The sequence below is a fragment of the Pristiophorus japonicus genome, chromosome 8 (genome assembly GCF_044704955.1).
Source record: "Pristiophorus japonicus isolate sPriJap1 chromosome 8, sPriJap1.hap1, whole genome shotgun sequence".
In the NCBI taxonomy this organism is placed as follows: Eukaryota; Metazoa; Chordata; class Chondrichthyes; family Pristiophoridae; genus Pristiophorus; species Pristiophorus japonicus.
This window is the reverse complement of record NC_091984.1, coordinates 86,304,309-86,321,054: the sequence shown is the minus strand read 5'-3', so window position 1 is coordinate 86,321,054 and position 16,746 is coordinate 86,304,309. Positions and strand designations below refer to the sequence as shown.

Genomic DNA, 16,746 nt, shown 5'->3' with positions numbered 1-16,746 from the left:
GGGGGGAGGGCACGCGCGGGCGAGGGGGGGAGGGCACGCGCGGGCGAGGGGGGAGGGCACGCGCGTGCGAGGGGGGAGGGCACGCGCGGGCGAGGGGGGAGGGCACGCGCGGGCGAGGGGGGAGGGCACGCGCGGGCGAGGGGGGAGGGCACGCGCGGGCGAGGGGGGAGGGCACGCGCGGGCGAGGGGGGGAGGGCACGCGCGGGCGAGGGGGGGAGGGCACGCGCGGGCGAGGGGGGGAGGGCACGCGCGGGCGAGGGGGGGAGGGCACGCGCGGGCGAGGGCACGCGCGGGCGAGGGGGGGAGGGCACGCGCGGGCGAGGGGGGAGGGCACGCGCGGGCGAGGGGGGGAGGGCACGCGCGGGCGAGGGGGGGAGGGCACGCGCGGGCGAGGGGGGGAGGGCACGCGCGGGCGAGGGGGGGAGGGCACGCGCGGGCGAGGGGGGGAGGGCACGCGCGGGCGAGGGGGGCACGCGCGGGCGAGGGGGGGAGGGCACGCGCGGGCGAGGGGGGGAGGGCACGCGCGGGCGAGGGGGGGAGGGCACGCGCGGGCGAGGGGGGGAGGGCACGCGCGGGCGAGGGGGAGGGCGGGCACGCGCGAGCAGGCGGGCGAGGGCGAGCACGCGCGAGCAGGCGGGCACGCGCGAGCAGGCGGGCGAGCTGGCGCGATCCGGTTGGTGAGAGTGAGCGAGATCGAGGCGAACGCGAGAGATAGGATGAGAAAGTGCGCGCGCGAGTGCTCGAGACCGACAGAGAGCGAGCGCACGCATAAGAGCGAGCGCGCAAGAGCACACCCAAACGCGAGCGAGCATGCACTCTCCCGACGCGAGCGAGAGAAAACACGATGAGAGTGAGAAAGCACACGAACGCGAGCGAGAACACACGAGGAAAAAAAAGTTAGGAATGATCGGGGAGGCGGGGGAAGTGATGGAAGAGAAGGGTGGAGCAGGCAAGAGAGGAGGAAGGGTGCCCATGACTTGAAACTGTACTCCTGTTGTCTTGAAAAGTTAACTCTACACATTTATTCCAAAAGAATTTCAAACTTGATTTTAAGCCTTATGCAATTTTGATATGATTCAGCACTCTGGCCTTCACGAAGTACATGAAGAAGAAGGGCTGCTACAACCATCAAACTGTAAAAAAAAAAATCTTTTCTGAAACAACTCAAAGATCTTGGCTCCAAGATAAAAGTTTCCTGGGAGAATTTTTTAAAAAACTGCTCAAGGGTATGTGCCCTCCTATCTCAAATACCAAAAACTGCAACAATTGAAAATGATTGTAACCTTCTACCAATTTAGAGGAATCAAAGGCTTTGTTTTATGTTTCCCCTGTTATATACTTTATCAAGCAAGAGATTTCTATGTGGGTCACCATCTCCCAGCCAACAGAGCTTCAATCCAGTATATTTCATTTCAAACAATTTCCATTCAGTGGGTTTAATTTCATAGACAAGAGTCTTAATGTTGAACACTATGGGGACGATTTTAATCTCGTTACCACTCAAAAACAGGGTAGTAGCAAACGAAAAATTTAAACTTTGCCCCACTCACTTACCATTGCTTTTACGATGGGTCAGGTTTTATTCGGGGACATTAACCCTGGCAGGCAGAGCTTTCATCTCAAACAGGCAGCATCCTCATGAATAAATTTAAATTGGAGTTGAGCGACGTCATTGCAACACCATTTTCTGCCCTCATCGCCGGATTCATGCCACTTCCTGCTCTCGCTCACCAACCATAGGCACTACAGAGCTTGAGGCAGCCATTTCAAATTCTATTTACAGTAATTCTCAGGTGCTATTCATGGTTTATTCGGGAATTTGGAAAGAGTGGAAATTCGGAGAAGAGGGGAGGATTAATTTAAAAATTATAAATAGGTAAATGATATTTCAGAGGCAGCCGATTTGTGTGGGAGCAGCAGCGGGAGCTGAGGCGGAGGCTTCAAAGGCAAGGCTCAACAGGCAACATTTGAAAGGGCGTCAGAGTTTAAAAGTGACGTTGGCACAAGGGAAGTAGCTGATTGGTGAGTGTTTTTTTTTCTTGTTTATTTAAAGACTAAGTACTAACTTAAGGTTCGTTAAATCAACTGATTGCTGAGTAGTTGCTGGGTGTGTTTTGCTAAGGTTTAGAGTTTAGTTCTACTTGATAGTTCCGAGTGTAACTAGAGGGATGGCAGGGCAGCTCAGTCCCGTGGATTGCACATCTTGTGGCACGTGAGAAATCCTGGATGCTTCGCACAGCCAGGACGACCACATGTGCAGTAGGTGTCTCCAGCTGCACCAACTCGAACTCCGTGTTTTGGAGCATGAGCAACAGCTGCTTCCGTGAGACAGAGCTACATAGATAGCACGTTTATAGAGGTGTTCACCCCGCAGCTTAAGAGTGTGCAGGCAGATAGGGATTGGATGACCGCCGGACAGAAGAGAAGGACTAGGCAGGTATTGCAGGAGTCCCGAGTCCATCTCGTTGTACTCAGAGCCAAATCCATGGCACCACAGGTGGCTCAGCTGCACAGGAGGGGGGAGGAAGCAGAATGAAAGGGCTATAGTGGTAGGGGATTCAATAGTCAGGGGAACAGACGTGACTCCAGGATGATATGTTGCCTCCCTGGTACCAGGGTTAAGGATGTCACTGAGCAGCTACAGGGTATTCTGGGGGGAGAGGGTGAACAGCCAGAGGTCGTGGTCCATATCGGGACCAATGACATAGGTAGAAAGAGGGATGAGGTCCTGCAGGCAGAGTTTAGGGAGCTAGGAGATTGATTAAAAAGCAGGACCTCAAAAGGTAGTAATCTCTGGATTACTCCCAGTGCCACGAGCTAGTGAGTACAGAAATAAGGATAGAGCAGATGAATACATGGCTGGAGAGATGGTGCAGGCGGGAGGGCTTTAGTTTCCTGAGGAATTGGGACTGCTTCTGGGGAAGTGGGACCTGTACAAGCCGGACGGGTTGCACCTCAACAGTGCCGAGACCAATATCCTCGCGGTGGGGGGGGGGGGGGGGGGGAGGGGTTTGCTAGTGCTGTTGGGGACGGTTTAAACTAGCTTGGCAGGGGGATGGGAACCTGAAAATAGATTCAATAGGGAGTGGAGTAAAGCTGTAATTAGAAAGCAAAAATAAAGAAAGTGAGTTTGAAGGAGAGGAAACAAGCAGGAAAAGAGAGTTAAAAAAACAAATTTAAAGGCACTTTGTCTAAATGCACGTAGCATTCGTAACAAAATAGATGAGTTGACGGCACAAATAGGTATGATCTGATAGCCATCACAGAGACATGGTTGCAAGGTGACCAGGACTGGGTATTAAATATTCAGGGGTATTTGACAATCCAGAAGGACAGACAGAAAGGAAAAGGAGATGGGGTAGCTCTACTGAAAAAGGATGGAATCATTGCAATAGTGAGAAACGATATTGGCTCAAATGATCAGGATGTCCACCCAAACTAAGGGGAAAAAGTTACTGGTGGGTGTAATCTATGGGCTCCCTAACAGTAGCAACTCTGTTGGTCGGAGCATAAACCAGGAAATAGTGGGGGTTGTAAAATGGGAACAGCAATAATCCTGGGTGATTTTAACCTTCAAATTGATTGGACAATTCAAATTGGTCAGGGTAGCCTTGAGGAAGAGTTCAGAGTGCATAAGGGATGGCTTCCTTGAGCAGTATGTGACGGAACCAACCGGGGGCAGGCTATCTTGCATCTGGTCTTGTGTAATGAGACAGGATTAATAAACAATCTCCTAGTAAAGGATCTCCTTGTAATTAGTGATCATAGCATGGTTGAATTTCAAATTCGGATGGAGAGTGAGAAAGTTGGCTCTCAAACCAGCGTACTAAGCTTAAATAAAGGAGACTACAAAGGTATGAGGGCAGAGTTGGCTAAAGTGGACTGGGAAAATAGATTAAAGCGTAGGATGGTTGATGAACTTTTAAAGGAGATATTTCACAACTCTCAAGAAAAATATATTCCAGTGAGGAGAAAAGGGTGTAAAAGAAAAGATAGCCATCTGTGGCTAACTAAAGAAATAATGGACGGTATCCAATTGAAAACAAGGGCATGCAAAGTGGCCAAAACTAATGGGAGGACAGAAGATTGGGAAGCTTTTAAAAGCCAGCAAAGAATGACTAAAAAAATGATTAAGAAACGGAAGATAGACTATGAAAGTAATCTAGCACAAAATATAAAAACAGATAGCAAGAGTTTCTATAGGTATATAAAAAGGAAGAGAATAGCTAAATATTGGTCCCTTAGCAGACGAGACCGGGGAATTAGTAACGGGGAACATGGAAATGGCAGAAATTCTGAACAAATATTTTGTATCAGTCTTTACAGTAGAGGACACAAACAATATCCCAACAGTGGATAGTCAAGGGCTATAGAGGGGGAAGAACTTAACATAATCACAATCACAATCACTAAGGTGGTACTCAGTAAGATAATGGGACTAAAGGCGGATAAATCCCCTGGACCTGATGGGTTGCATCCTAGGGTCTTAAGTAGCGGTAGGGATAGTGGATGCATTGGTTATAATTTACCAAAATTCCCTGGATACTGGAGAGTTCCCAGCAGATTGGAAAACTGCAAATTTAACTCCCTTATTTAAAAAAAAAAGGAGGCAGACAAAAAGCAGGAAACTATAGACCAGTTAGCCTAACATCTGTGATTGGGAAAATGTTGGAGTCCATTATTAAAGAAGCAGTAGTAGGACATTTGGAAACGCATAATTCGGTCAGGCAGAGTCAGCATGGATTTATGAAGGGGAAGTCATGTTTGAGAAATTTGCTGGGATGCTTTGAGGATGTAACGAACCGGGTGGATAAAAGAGGAACCAGCGGAGGTGGTGTATTTGGACTTCCAGAAGGCATTTGACAAGGTGCCACATAAAAGGTTACTGCACAAGATAAAAGTTCACAGGGTTGGGGGTAATATATTAGCATGGATAGAGAATTGGCTAACTAACAGAAAAGAGTCAGGATAAATGGTTCATTCTCGGGTTGGCAATCAGTAACTAGTGGGGTGCCGCAGGAATCAGTGTTGGGACCCCAACTATTTACAATCTACATTAATGACTTGGAAAAAAGGACCAAGTATAACGTAGCCAAGTTTGCTGACAATACAAAGATGGGAGGAAAAGATGTGAAGAGGACAAAAAAAATCTACAAAAGGACAGACAGGCTAAGTGAGTGGGCAAAAATTTGGCAGATGAAGTGTAATGTTGGAAAGTGTGAAGTCATGTACTTCGGCAGAAAAAAATCAATGAACAAGTTATTATTTAAATGGAGAAAAATTACAAAGTGCTGCAGTACAGTGGGACCTGGGGGTACTTGTGCATGAAACACAAAAGGTTAGTATGCAGGTACAGCAAGTGATCAGGAAGGCCAATGATATCTTGGCTTTTATTGCAAAGGGGATGGAGTATAGGCAGGGAAGTCTTGCTACAGTTATACAGGGTATTGGTGAGGCACACCTGGAATACTATGTACAGTTTTGGTTTCCATATTTACGAAAGGCTATACTTGCTTTGGAGGCAATTCAGAGAAGGTTCACTCGGTTGATTGCGGAGGGGGTTGACTTATGAGAAAAGGATGAGGTGGTTGGGCCTCTACTCCTTGGAATTCAGAAGAATGAGAGGTGATCTTATCGAAACGTACAAGATTATGAGGGGGCTTGACAAGGTGGATGCAGAGAGGATGTTTCCACTGATAGAGGAGATTAGAACTAGGGGGCATAATCTTAGAATAAGGGGCCGCCCATTTAAAACTGAGTTGAGGAGGAATTTCTTTTCTCCGAGGGTTGTAAATCTATGGAATTCGCTGCTTCAGGAGAGCTGTGGAAGCCGGGATATTGAATAAATTTAAGACAGAGATAGACAGCTTCTTAACCGATAAGGGATTAAGGAGTTATGGAGAGCGGGCAGGGAAGTGAACCTGAGTCAATGATCGGATCAGCCATGATTGCATTGAATGGTGGAGCAGGCTCGAGAGGCCGTATGGCCTACTCCTGCTCCTATTTCTTATGCTCTTATGTACTCTTAGATAAAGCTGTACAGAACTGGAGACATTTTTCTTGCATAGTACCTTGTGTGTTTCTGACATTAAGGATTTCATAGTGTTTGCAGTTGCTACTGTAGAATCTGAACTGATGGGGGTCCTTCTAGGAATCCCATTCTGGAAGGAGGAGCAACAGCTGTAGCTGGAGGGAATGCAAATAAAAGGATGCATGATTGGAGGAATGCTTACCCTCCCAGAGTTTATAGGCCCAGAACAATATATCTGCAGTTCTGAGGAGCAGTGCATAAGGAGGCTTTGATTCACTAAGCAGGCTGTTGCAGAGTTGCGTCGGTTCCTGCAAGGAGACTGCAACAGCTCGTACAGCATTGTCTGCTGCAGTCAAGGTTATGGCAGCCCTGAACTTCTTTGCTTCCAGTTCCTTTCAGGTTGCCACAGGGTTATCAGTAATATCACTCAGTCTGCAGTCCAGGCTTGCAGTAAAAGAGGCTACTGATGCCTTGTTTGTTCAAGCAACCACATTCATCACTTTCCTCATGTACATCTGGAAACAGCAGGATAGGGCTCTGGTGTCTGCACCCATGGCAGTCTTTGCCCAAGTTCAGGGTATAATTGATTGCACCCATGTTGCCCTGCAGGTGACACAACTGCCAAGCAATCACAAGGGCTTCCACTCTGTTCAATGATATCTGCTTTCCCGGCAGCTGCCATGATGCTTTTATATTGTATCAATCGTCCATTCTAACACTCTTTGCCCCTGCACAACAAGTTAAAGGCTATCCCCTACACGCTTGTTTATTAGGAACCCACGCTCAGCTGCTGATCCCTGCTACAATCCGATCCATGCATCAACTAGAACAGTCATTGAGTAGACCACTGAAGTCTACACACAACAAATCTGATTCCTGCAATATAGCCCACAGTGCCCGGTATGATAGTGGTTTTCTGTATGCTCATAACTTTGATCTGCAGCAGGGACAATACATGAGTCACCAATGGACAAGGACCTTCAGCATGATGAGGGAGTGAGCACTGATGAAATAAGAGGATAGCAAGGAAGCAGGAGATGTCCAACAATTCACTTGAGAACTTTAGCTGAACAATCCCTGCATTAACAGTCATATCCAACATATCTGCCAGCCTTTACACTAATAAAAACAGCACCTGCCCAAAGGCCAAAATTGATATTCATATGAACGAACACAGCAGGGTCACCAGAACTACAGGAACATCCTCTGCACACAAATATTTCAAAAAGGATCATCAGCTTGCTGGCTTACACAAGTGTCGACACACTATTTGTTACCCAGTTGAAGGCCCCTAGTGCCTCTCTTAAAATGCCCACTTGTGTATCTATGAGGTGCACCCCTAGTGGCTGTAATGTGGGAGGTGAAAGCTGCTATGGCTCATTCAAGGGCCCATGAGATGTTCGTGGTCAGCGACCTCAAGGAGCTAGGCCAGGGAGAGCCCAGACACAGACAAAGCAATTCAAGGCCAGGGTAGTCTGGTCCAGTTGGCCTTCTGGCACCAGGGAGGACATTGATTCAAGGGTTGCAAGATTTCAGATATGCTGTCACCATTCCCATTGCATAATTGCCCCTGCTACTGGTCTCTGGCTCACCCAAACGACTGACGTACAGAAGAGCAAACTGTCTGTAATCCAGCTGAAGCCATTATCCATTTGATTTCTGAGATTGACCAAGGCAGAAGAGATGGTTGAGCAGGGAGCCTGTTTGGCCCAGAATGAGCATTCCTGAGAGATGCTATTACTTGCACTGGTGTCACAGACTAATGCAGGGGGAGCACAACCACAGATGCCATCGAAGTCACCACATGCTCCATGCTTAACTTGAGTGTCCAGATTCACTTCCAACACTCATTATCTAGGCTCACACGAATGACCACATGGGTGAGGTATGGTATGGAAGCTGTAACTTCTGTGACCGCAATCCAGCAGAATTAATCATCCTTAAAGAGGCAAGGGGAGAAAATTGGGCTGGGCTGGGGGGGGGGGGGGGGCAGGGAAACACTTCACTTCATTGCCCACAAACAATAGTCAAATTGTATTCATGTCTTCTGTGCTCTTTTAAACTCTGCGTGTTTTTTCTTAGGAGAACAAAAGCCAAGAAGGAAAACATATCTAATTACAGCTACCTCAGGACAAGTACTTTCAGTGTAGGCCCCAGAACCATAGAATTGTAAATGGTAACGTTTCACACGAATGGAAGGAGTGAATATTAAAGATTTCAAATACATTTTAAATATTTCAGAATAAAAGTCATCAACACTAGGTTTTGAAACAAATTAAAATAAGATAGCTACTCACTTTTGACTCCAATTTCTGCTTTACATAAGCCCCATTGGCAGCTGTTAGTACATCATTTGTAAGAATGTATCCGTACCCAAATGAGTCAAATGCCATGTCAGAACTGAAAGAAAGTGCAGTGTATTCTTTTTGGCATTTCAGTTTGCACAATAAAACAGAGATACACACAAATCACTGTTACTGTATTTAGGATATTCATCTCAGGACAAAGCTTAAGAATGCATGCAAGTGAATTCTCACAATTTTATTATTTCAAGTCACAATCTTCATTTTAATCCAATATTAACTCTGCTTGTTTTATGCAATGAAACCTGAATCAAAGTACCTTGGGCTACAACCTATTTTTCTACATCATCCAGTAGCCTTTAATAAGTATTCTAATTCTCCAGTTGCTCTTAACAACATTTATTGGATTTTTTTTTTAAATCATCATGTAGGAATTACATGGGTTCCACAACAATGAAGACTTAGTTGTGATTCCCATGATCTGTGACCCTACAGAGGAAGGAGGGGGAAACAAATGATTTCCTCCCAATGTGCCTCCTCACAGCTGACTCAACTGTAGCATTTAGTAGGAATAAAGAGTTTACCACCCACCCACTTAGCATTTATGTAGCCAGGAAAGATCAGAAGGAATTTTAGCCTTGGATAAAAATATGGATGCTACTGCTGCCAACGAACCAGATTTACACGCCCAGAGTGACTGGAAGCAGAAGCTTCAACAACCGGAAGCAAGATGTTTCTGCTTTTTAAAAAAAAAAGCCTGCTCCCTTCCTGGCTTAAAAAAAATTAACGAACCTGCTCGTTTAATGAGCCGGCAACGCGCCCGCGCATAATGCTTCAAACACAGTTTCCAGTTCGTTGCCAGTAGTCGCATTCTTACATGCCTTGCTTGTACCCAGGACACATCTGTTCCCTAGTGGGGCCTAGTGTCTGAAGGCAGTGGAGGAATATTGACTGCTGCTGGAGTCCTGCAGCGGTAGCAATGGCTACCATGGTTGGGGCCTTCTGGCAGTTGTATATAAACAGCAGCCAGAAGGATACAAGATGTTCCTGGCCCAATATCCCTGAAAGAAAGAGAGGAACTTAAGAGCAGGACTATAGCCTGCTCCTCTCCAATCCTTTCACTGTAGAGAGATTGCAGGCAAGACCATAGAGCCTGATTCTTCATAAAATGATGGGCACATGAGGGCAACAATTTAAGATCATAAAAAGTATTAACAGTGAGCTTTAGAAAATAAGATATTACAGGTTGTCAATTTTTCTTCCACAAATCATTTTTAACTAGATTCCATAAATTATTTTACTCTTAAAAAGGGAATTTGATAGTTGTTTGAAAATGAATATTACGAAGTATGAAAGTGAGCAGGAGAATGGGATTAGGGAGATTGGGATTAGACTCAATATTTTATGCAAAGAAAAACACTGATGCAAATTTGTTGGGCCAAAAAGCCAGTTTCTGTGCTGCAACATTTTATGATTCTGTAAGTAATAATTTTACCTGGCAGCAATAAATGCACCAAGCAGCATTGCAAACACAGTCATCTGAACAGATCGAGAGAAGCTCTTGCTGTAATCATGAAGAAGAAAAAAAGGTTAGCTTTGGATTTGAAAATGAATAATGATATAATACCATTAAAGCAAGAAACATCACAAGGTACTTCACAAATAGGTGCAAGGAAAACGGAAACAGAATGACCAACCATAATTAATCTTTTTAAACTGGTCACCAATAATTCATTGATTTGCAATGGTAGAAACAGTTCTATTAATCAGAAATCCACAAACTACAAAATGACAGTTAAAACACTAAGAGTCTCCCTTAAATTAATTTAACATATTAAACTATAATCTGATTGAAATGGCAGTAACTTGGTTATGTACATGTAACCATAATACAACAATCTGTATTTATATAGCGCCTTTAATGTAGTAAAACGTCCCAAGGCACTTCATAGGAGTGTTAAAAGACAAAAATTTGACACCGAGCCACACAAGAAGAAATTACCGCAGAGGACCAAAAGCTTCGTCAAAGAGGTTGGTTTTAAGGAGTGTATTAAAGGAGGAGAGAGGTAGGAGAGGCAGAGAGGTTTAGAGAGGGAGTTCCAGAGCTTTGGACCTCAGCAGCTGAAGGCACGGCCACCGATGGTGAAGTGATTATAATCAGGGATGCTGAAGAGGGCAGAATTTGAGGCGCACAGCCATGGAGGGATTTGTAAACAAGGAAGAAAATTTTGAAATTGAGACGTTGCATAACTGGGAGCCAATGTAGGTCAGCGAGCACAAGGGTGATGGGTGAGTGGGACTTGGTGCGAGTTAGGACACGGGTAGCCGAGCTTTGGATGACCTCACGTTTGCGTAGGGTAGGATGTGGGAAGCCAGCCAGGTGTAGTCAAGTCTAGAGGTAACAAAGGCATGGATGAGGGTTTTAGCAGATGAACTGAGGCAGGAGCGGAGACAGGCAATTTTACAGAGGTGAAAATAGGCGGTTTTAATTATGCCGCGGATATGTGGTTGGAAGCTCATTTCAGGGTCAAATATGACACCAAGGTTGTGAACAATCTGGTTCAGCCTCAGACAGAAGTTGGGGAGAGGGATGGAGTCAATGGCGAGAGATCGGAGTTTGGGGTGGGGACCAAACACAATGGCTTCGGTCTTCCCAATATTTAATTGGATAAAATTTCTACTCATCTAATACTGGATGTCGGACAAGCAGTCTGACAATTTAGAGACTGTGGAGGGGGTCGAGAGAAATGGTGGTGAGATAGTGCTGGGTGCTGGCAGCGTACAAGTGGAAATATCGCCCCCTCATTATCTTATATGTTTTGATAAGATCACCTCTCATTCTTCTGAACTCCAATGAGTATAGATCCATCCTACTCAACCTATCTTCATAAGTCAACCCCCTCATCTTCAGAATTAACCTAGTGAACCTTCTCTGAACAGCCTCCAATGCAAGTATATCCTCCTTTAAATACGGAGACCAAAACTGTACGCAGTACTCTAGGTGTGGCCTCATCAATACCCTGTAGAGTTGTAGCAGGGCTTCTCGGCTTTTATACTCAACCGCCTTGCAATAAAGGCCAACATTCCATTTGCCTTCCTGATTAATTGCTGTACCTGCATGCTAACTTTTTGTTTTTTTATGCACAAGGACCCTCAGGTCCCTCTGTACTGCAGCACTTTGCAATTTTTCTCTATTTAAATTATAATTTGCTTTTCTATTTTTTCTGCCAAAATGGATAATCTCTCAATTTCCCACATTATACTCCATCTGCCAAATTTTTGCCCACTCACTTAGCCTGTCTATATCCCTTTGCAGATTTTTGTGCCCTCCTCACAATTTGCTTTCCCACCCATCTTTGTATCATCAGCAAACTTGGCTACATTACACTTGGTCCCTTCATCCAAGTCATTGATATAGATTGTAAATAGTTGAGGCCCCAGTACCAATCTCTGCAGCACCCCACTAGTTACTGTTTGCCAACCGGAAAATGACCCATTTATCCCGATTCTGTGTTTTCTGTTAAGTTAGCCAATCCTCTATCCATGCTAGTCCCCGTGAACTTTTATCTTGTGCAGTAACCTTTTATGTGGCACCTTATCGAATGCCTTCTGGAAATCCAAATACACCACATCCACTGGTTCTCCTTTATCCACCTTGCTCATTACACCCTCAAAGAACTCCAGCAAGTTTGTCAAACATGATTTCCTTTTCATAAAACCATGCTGACTCTGCTTGGTTGAATTCTGCTTTTTCAAATGTCCTGCTACTGCTTCCTTAATAATGCACTCCAGCATTTTCCCAACAACAGATGTTAGGCTAACTGGTCTACAGATTCCTACTTTCTGTCTCTCTCCTTTCTTAAATAGGGGTGCTACATTTGTGGTTTTCCAGTCCGCTAGGACCTCGCCAGAATCCAGGGAATTTTGGTAGATTACAACCAATGCATCCACCATCTCTGCAGCCACTTCTTTTAAAACCCTAGGATGCAGGCCATTAGGTCCAGGGGACTTGTCCATCTTTAGTTCCATTAGTTTGCCTAGTACTTTATCGCTAGTGATAGTTTTAAGTCTCTCCTCCTCCTCCCCCCTCCCCCAATAGCTCCTTGATTATTACTGGGATGTTTTTATTATCTTCTATCGTGAAGACCAATACAAAATATTTGCTCAAAGTCTCCGCCATTTCCCGTTACTAATTCCTTTGGTTACTCGCTTCCTTTTTATATACCTGTAGAAGCTCTTGCTGTCTGTTTTTCTATTTCTTGCTAGTTTACTCTCATATGGTATCTTGTCTGTCTTTATCATTTTTTAGTTGTCCTTTGCTGGTTTCTAAAAAATTCCCAATCCGCTGGCCTTCCAATGTTATTCGCAACATTGTATGCCTTTGTTTTCAATTTGATACCATCCTTTACTTCCTTAATTAGCCAGGGATGGTTCATCCTTCTCTTGGGAGTCTTTGTTTCTCACTGGAATATATCTTTGAGTTATGAACTATCTCCTTAAATGTTTGCCACTGCTTTTCTATGATGCGGGAGTGGGAAGAGAAACCATTGCAGATGATTTTCTGGCTACAATTAGGTAAGAATGGAACCAGGCGAGTGCAGTCCCACCCCACTGGACGATGGTGGAGAGACGTTTCCACTCGTGCAACGCTAATTTCTACCGTTGGGCGCAATTTTTTTTGCAAATTTTACCCCCTTGTAAAATGGCAAGATTTTGAGAGATTTTTTTTCCTGTAAAATAACGGAAAAAATTGATAGCCAAAAAACGGAATTTCTAGCCGATGGTTTACATCCAACCGAGGGAAAGCTGGATGCAATTAGAAATGCACTCACTCCCAAGAATGTCACTGAACTTTGATCATTTTTGGGTCTTTTGAACTATTATGGGAAGTTCCTACCAAATTTGGCTGTAGTGTTACATCTACTGAATGAGCTATTGAAAAAACAGGTCCAATGGAAGGGGTCAGAAGAATGCAACACAGCATTCAAGGAGTGTAAAAGCCAGTTGGTAGGAGTACCATGTTAGTTCTCTATGATGTATCGAAGGGGATCAAGCTAGCATGTGACTTCTCCCTGTCTGGAGTTGGGGCAGTGATCTTTCATGTACTACATAGTGGGGAGGAGAGAATAATTGCTTTTGCTTCTGCTTCACACACTCTCAGTGCCAGTGAGCATAATTATGCGCAGATCAAAATGAAGCTTTGGCATTAATTTTTGGGGTCAAGAAGTTCCACAAATACTTGTATGACCATAAGTTTACCATTGTTACTAGCCATAAGCCGCTGACAGCAATCCTCTATCCAAAGTCCCCAGTTCTAACCTTAGCTGCAGCCCGAATGCAGAGATGGGCTTTGATTTTGTCAGCATATATGTATGACATTGAGTACAAACGATCAGCTGATGACAGTAATGCTGATACTATGTCTAGTTTGCCATCCCATTCACAAATTACACTGAATATGGAAGTGTTTTATTTTTCATACATTGACGAACTGCCAGTCACAGCTGAAAAGATTGTTAGAGCAACCAAGCGTGACTCAGTTATGTCGAAGGTGTATGATTACATAGCAAATGGCTATGTAATCATACACCTTCATCCATATTTCGTTCATTGGAGGAGGATGGAGTGGTCAACCGTGTCAAAGGCTGCAGGCAGGTAGAGAAGGACGAGTTCCGGAAAAGATGGACACAGATTTTGGAGGCAACATGTTCAAGAATTTTGGAGAGGAAACGGAGGTTGGAGATGGGGTAGTAGCTTGCAAGCAGTGGGGTCGAGCGTTGTTTTTTTGAGATGACGACAAGACAATTCCGAGTGCTTCGTGGGAGTACGGAATGAGCAAACACGGATCGGGAGGGAGAAAGGGAAGAGGGTGCAAGGAGGGAGAGAAAGAGCACTTTGAAAGAGTAGTTTCAATGAACTGGAACAGTTTTAGCAATAGTTTTGCCTCCATTCAGTCACATACAAATGTACAACTGTGCTACCCAACACGAAACAGGATCCCCTTCTGTAAATGTTTACAGTATTGAGCTATAGGTTTTTTGGTTAAATATTGGTAAGATTCCACTTTTGAAACTACAAAGAGGGGCTACCCCAAATAGCCATCATTCTACTGAATTAGTTGATCCAAGGCATATTCACTTATCTTGACTTCGCATTTGTATTGTAGAGGGTTAATTATGATATTCCGACATTTACAGTGTGTTTTCTGCTTCATGCCTCGTGGAATGTTGTTGATGTAGAGAGAGAGAGACCTTGATGCGCACACCATCTTGTTTATGGGCACCTCGAGGTCTCATGCTTTTTGGAAGAACAGCTGGGGCCTTACTGATTAGGAGTTGGCCATAAGCCACATGCACCCATGTTTGTTCAATAGTATAAAGGAACGGAACTGTCCAGTAGCTCTTTGAACTTCACCTTGAACCGTGATTCGCGAGCTGTGCTGGGACCCCCAAGGCTCCTGACCAGCCGCCGTTGCAGAGTTCCCGATGGGCAGGAGGCTGTGAGCTTTGTTGCATCTCATCATACTTTTCTTTTCTTCGTAAACTGTATTATGCTTCTTTTCTCTCAGTAAACGGTGTTTTATCTTTACTTCATTTGTCTTGTCTCTTATTTAACATTCATCCAGATCCCGAACCCGGGTCTTTTATTATCGATCCAAAACATTTTGGCGTAGTTGGCAGGATCTGGTAAAATGTTTAAGAGAAAAGACAAGAAGCAGTCTCCTCCTGCGGGAATACCAGGGTGGAGCACGAGGGTTTTGACTCTCTTGCCAATGTGCTAGCTCGGTTTGGACCCCCACAACATTGGGATACGCAGTTATTGGAACAGAGCAAAGATAGTACCGCGTGGGGTACGGTTCTGGCTCTCCTGGAGGAAGCAGGCTTCCCACAGGAGAAAATTAGTCCCCCACAAATGGGATGGATTTTGTTGACAGCATTAAGGGCGATGTGTAAACAACTTCAGGAAAGTGAGGCAGAAAACCTACAGTTAAAAACAGTTGTTAAAGTTTTGGAAAGTCAAAACTCAACTCTGACTGAAGCGGTCCGCACTGCACAAGAACGGGCGGATAAAGTCAATGAACAATCAGAAACTTTAATATGCCGTCTGGCGACAGTACAAAATAAAAACAAAGCCAGACGATGGAAATTACAGATAGATCGGTCAAAGGTACGTGCATTGGTAGCTGGACCCACTTGGGATCATGGGGCGGAGACATCTGGTACTCCTCTGACTCAGAATATGAGTGGACAGATGGGGGGGGGGGGGGGAGAAACGGGAGGAAACTAAAGACCCTCCCCCATACGCTCAGAGCACGGAAGCTAAACCCCGCATGACAAATAAGACGAAACAGCAAGATGGGGAACAGCCGGTAACCACTAGAGGGGTGCGTGACTTCACCACTAGTGAGTTACAAGAAATAGGGTCTCGATTTCGCCAAAAACCCAGTGAATCATTGTCAGAATGGCTAACCCGGATTTGGGACCAGGGAGCATCAGTCGTAATACTTAACCCCAAAGAGTTAACAAAAATGGGGCCTATGACTACGGACCACCATATCACAGCAGTGCTACGGAATGTCCAGGGCACAGGTTCACTATGGGACATGGTTACTATAGGGGTCCGGCAAAAATATCCCTCGGCCGTTGATTGGGAAGGGGAAGTAAAACCTTGGAATACTATGGCGGAGGGTGCGATACAGTTGCGCAACATGGCAACACAGGGAGGATTATATCACCAACCATATGGGGGGGCCAGATCAGGAGCTCTTTACGGCAGGAATGTGGAGCAGGCTGAAGAGTGGCCCTCCTATGATGAGGGCTGCGCTACTCGCATTATTGGGACCAGCCCAAGGGCAGCGGGTGGGGCACGCTTACCTATTGTTAGGACAGTTAGAGAATGTAGAAGATAGTGTGCGAGAGTCGAGAACGGCTAATGTAGAGGGGGATCGGGACCAGCGACAAGGTTCGACCTCTGGGAAAGGTACAGGGTCAGGAAAGACCAAAAAAAGAATTACGCGGAGGGACATGTTCGCGGCTTTACTGAAGGCAGAGGTCCCCAAGGAAAAAATTGATGGAATCCCAACAGGAGCGATGTATTCTATGTGGAAGCAACACTGCGTCCCGGGAACAGGGAAGGGTGAAAGGAGGGAGGTAAGGGAGACTAAGTCGGATAGCGGTAAGTCTGCGGATGTGGAGAACCTCCTCCCGCTAGCCTATACCCCAACGTAGAAGAGCTGTGGAAGGCTAGTAATCCCCTCGACTAGGGGTGTGGCCGGGATCCGGGAGTACTCCCTGTTAGAACCACATCAACCCAAACTCCCAGGGACCTGAGGCCACACATTCCGACTACGATACATTGGCAGGGGGCCAGGGGGGGGAACATACAAAGACATGTTGCTTTACTAGACACAGG

General features: G+C 45.5%; 1 protein-coding gene across 1 annotated transcript in view; it reads right to left on the bottom strand.

Annotated features, from left to right (window-relative positions):
• LOC139268610 (solute carrier family 35 member D2-like protein) overlaps nt 1–16,746 on the bottom strand; it is a 101,710-nt gene that overhangs the window by 48,443 nt on the left and 36,521 nt on the right. The window contains exons 6-7 of the mRNA XM_070887006.1: nt 9,830–9,898; nt 8,329–8,431 (exon numbers count right to left, since the gene is read on the bottom strand). Coding sequence (XP_070743107.1) covers nt 8,329–8,431; nt 9,830–9,898 — 172 coding nt within the window. The remainder of the gene's footprint in view (nt 1–8,328; nt 8,432–9,829; nt 9,899–16,746) is intronic.